Source organism: Etheostoma cragini, chromosome 17 (genome assembly GCF_013103735.1).
Source record: "Etheostoma cragini isolate CJK2018 chromosome 17, CSU_Ecrag_1.0, whole genome shotgun sequence".
Taxonomy (NCBI): Eukaryota; Metazoa; Chordata; class Actinopteri; order Perciformes; family Percidae; genus Etheostoma; species Etheostoma cragini.
In genome coordinates, this window is record NC_048423.1 from 3,190,857 (window position 1) to 3,194,324 (window position 3,468).

At 40.6% G+C, this 3,468-nt stretch overlaps 1 protein-coding gene across 1 annotated transcript; it reads left to right on the forward strand.

Moving 5' to 3' along the window:
• The first annotated feature begins 267 nt into the window (after positions 1 to 267).
• LOC117960176 (homeobox protein Hox-D9b-like) lies at positions 268 to 3,144 on the forward strand. The gene is made up of 2 exons (XM_034897869.1): positions 268 to 1,007; positions 2,675 to 3,144. The coding sequence occupies exons 1-2, from the start codon at positions 338 to 340 to the stop codon at positions 2,917 to 2,919; spliced, it is 915 nt and encodes a 304-aa protein (XP_034753760.1). The 5' UTR covers positions 268 to 337; the 3' UTR covers positions 2,920 to 3,144.
• The last annotated feature ends 324 nt before the right edge of the window (positions 3,145 to 3,468 follow it).

Below are 3,468 nucleotides of genomic sequence, written 5' to 3' on the forward strand. Positions count from 1 at the left end.
CACTTGTAAACTGCTACTTTTTATTGTGCTTGTAAAACGGTGTTTCAAGTAGGGTACAGTTAAAAAAAACGATGCTACATTCAGGCCCATCTGGCAGCAAACTAGAAGGCTTTCCATCACATTTCTGAGCACAAAAGAATTATTTGATTTATTTCCTTTACTGGGTAAATACAGTCTAACCATGTGATCCCCGTGTAACCAATGGGCAGCCGAGAAGACGGTAAGGCTTGAAAAAAAAATACTACCATTTTAGGGGAGGATGTAAGCCACTATACCAGCCCATCTAACGTTTTACAGTCGCACTTAAGTGTCTTTTTATTGAAATAATAAAATAAACATGTCGCTAACGAATTATTATTCCATGATGGGGATCCAGACTGAGGAGCCGTACGGTGCACATTTCATCCCGGGAGGCTTGCAGGGTTCGACGGCCGGCTGCGCAAAGCCAGCCCGGAGAGCGGAGGATGAGGAGGGGACCCCCGGTTCACACATTCCAGATTTTTCACATTTTTCGAACAAACACACGAGCTTAAACGGCTTTTCTCCCTGGGCAAACAACTCTACTTCATCTTCGCCCTCCTCTCCGCAGCTGCAGTCCACCCCCGGTCTTTTTCACCCACATCACCTCCTGAGCCACCACCACCCATACTACGGCCCGCAGACGCAGACCCACACCGAACACCTCTCATCCGCGGCCGCTTCCGAGGGCAGGTTCGTCCGCTGTTGGGAGGGGGCAACTCCCACTTCGGAGACTTCTCTGTCACATGCGCCGGTCATTTTCCCCGGGTGTGTCCCCGCTCAGGGTGACCTTTCCAACGTGAGCCCGAGGTATGAGGCGGTTAAACCCGAGAGTTCACCGCCGTCACATGACAGCCCCGAAGATTCCAGCTTCGCCAGCCCGACTGAGGTGGTCCTCGAGCGGCTTGGCACGGCGAAGGAGCTGGGAAGGAAACCGGAGCCCAAAAAAGTGGACGAGGAGAGAAAAGCAAAGCAACAGCTCGACACGGGTAAAGACCGATAGAAACTACCAAACTCAGGGATATTTGTTAGCGTTTAAGAAGTGGCAAAGGCTACACAGGTGTGTAGTTGTGAGTGTGTGAAACAGAGTGAGAATGTGGCCTAAGTAGCTTAAGTAAGTGTGTGTGACTTTTATAGCCCTATAAATGTCTTGTAAACAGTAAAATGTAAAACTTTATTGTCAATTAAAATAATTAAGGTGCTCTTGCTGTTATTTAACAATTTGTCACTAAAGAGAAAACGCAGGCTTGCGCTACATTTCTCTGATTGGATTTGGATATGATAAGTTATTCTATTTATTTTTCTTGCAGCAAATGCTCGAAGCTAAAAGTATTCATATGAGTATTTATGTGTGTGTATATATATATATATATATATATATATATATATATATATATATATATATATATATATATATATATATATATATATATATATATATATATATAAGCATGTCTATCCAAAACGACCTTAATCATTTAAAAGCCATTAATTGTTTGGAGCTTGCACAGGAGCGACTTCCTAATTTGGCATTCCTCAAACGGCAACAAATGTCCTTTACAACAATACTATTTTTTTTAAACTATAGATCCTCAGAAGTATAGGCTTTTAAACAGTTAGAATTAGCCTAAACAAAAAGCCCAGAGGCCCAGCTTCTATTAATAACAACAACAATAATAATAATAATAACAACAACAGGCCTACATTTTATATGTAATTTTTATTTGCTATATCATTTTGTACATTGTAACTCTCTGTAAATGTAGGCTATTGGTTTAAAGTCAAAATGTGCCCAACTGAGTAAAGCGCTATGACCTACTATTAACTTTTTGTGTCAGAAATTAGGGTTAAAACATTTTTAATAGCCAGGGTTTATGTAAGAGTTCTATTATTGGGAAATAAAGGTTTTCAGGAGATCTGCCAACCTCAGTCGAGGTATGAGTGTAGTACTTCCAATCCAAAGCCCAAATACTTGTTGCTGTCTTGCCGGCTGTCTAATAAATATAATTTCACAGCACTCTCTGGCTGCTTTACTTTTTTAAGCAGCCAATATAAGATTTCAGATCATTCAAAGGTTCAGATATCCTAACTGCGGTTTAATAATTCTAAAAATGAGGCTCACTTTGGCTTTTCACCAAGGCTGGCTGCACTTTCAAAGAGATTTAGACTTTGTTGGGCACTCTGCTGTATTTATTGCTGCTTGCTGTCCTTTTTCAAACGTTTTCATCCTTAATAAAGGTAGGCTATTTGGCTCTATCATAAACCACAAACATAATTTTACATAATGTCACATTATGTTAAATTATTAAAATGAAGGAAGGGTAAAACGAGGGCATACACAAACCAGATCCTCATAAACCTGAGTTACTGAGTAACGCTCTCTTTATTTACGCGGCTGTGTTTTGAGCATGTGGTATTGTTTCTTTTTCTAATGAGCCAAAAGTTGCAGGCTCATAAAATTTCTTCCTGAGAATATTTTCTCTGATTTTTATGTAAGTCTTTGAACTTCTCCACACACACGCACGCACACAAACACACACACACACACACACACACACACACACAAACACACACACACACACACACACACATACAGCAAGTAAATATACAGTGTTTTAAAGTGATAATCTATGCCACCTTGTTTCTTCTTCTACAGAAAATCCGGCAGCCAGTTGGATCTATGCCAAGTCCACCCGGAAGAAAAGGTGTCCATACACCAAACACCAGACCCTGGAGCTGGAGAAAGAGTTTCTCTACAACATGTACCTGACCAGGGACCGGCGCCTGGAGGTGGCAGGACTCTTAAATCTGACAGAGAGGCAGGTTAAAATCTGGTTCCAGAACCGACGGATGAAGATGAAGAAGCTGATGATTCGGGAGAGGAGGAGTATGAATGAATGATGGATTTGGAGAAGAGGCCGGGGATGGTTTTTTTGTCTTTATTTCAGAATAGGCGAGGAGGTGGAGATGTTATCTCTGATAAAAGAAACGCAGTGCTCCAACATGCCCAACATCTTGAGCAGCTGTTACTAAGCAACGGAATGTAAAGCTATAACATGGCTGCCCATGAATACTGCAGTGGTGAAACTCTGCAGGGGAGACCAGGATGTGTTGTAACACTTTTACTATGTCTTTTCAATGTTAGATCTTCTGAAATCTGGTTCTTCCACCTGCACGTTAGTCAACCTGGGGTACTTGTAAATAATGCTTAGAATAAAGGAAATTCATACATTGAATTTGAAAAAAAAACATACTAGATGATATTCAAAGCCTCTGCTCATTTTAAAACACATCTGTTTTTGATATGGCTGCAATCTCACATGTCCAAAAATAAAACTACTTGACACATACTTGACTTCACATAAATTGTCTGTGCTTTCTGCAAACATCTGAGTTGCGTTTTATGATTTAATGCTAAAACTATATTGTCCTCATAAAACTGCTTTCAGA

Bases quoted from the DNA above. Each gene is read 5' to 3' on its own strand.
- LOC117960176 (XM_034897869.1), top strand. From the start codon at position 338: ATGTCGCTAACGAATTATTATTCCATGATGGGGATCCAGACTGAGGAG. The intron at 1,008-2,674 runs GTAAAGACCGAT...CTTCTTCTACAG, and splicing joins AAAGCAACAGCTCGACACGG to AAAATCCGGCAGCCAGTTGG.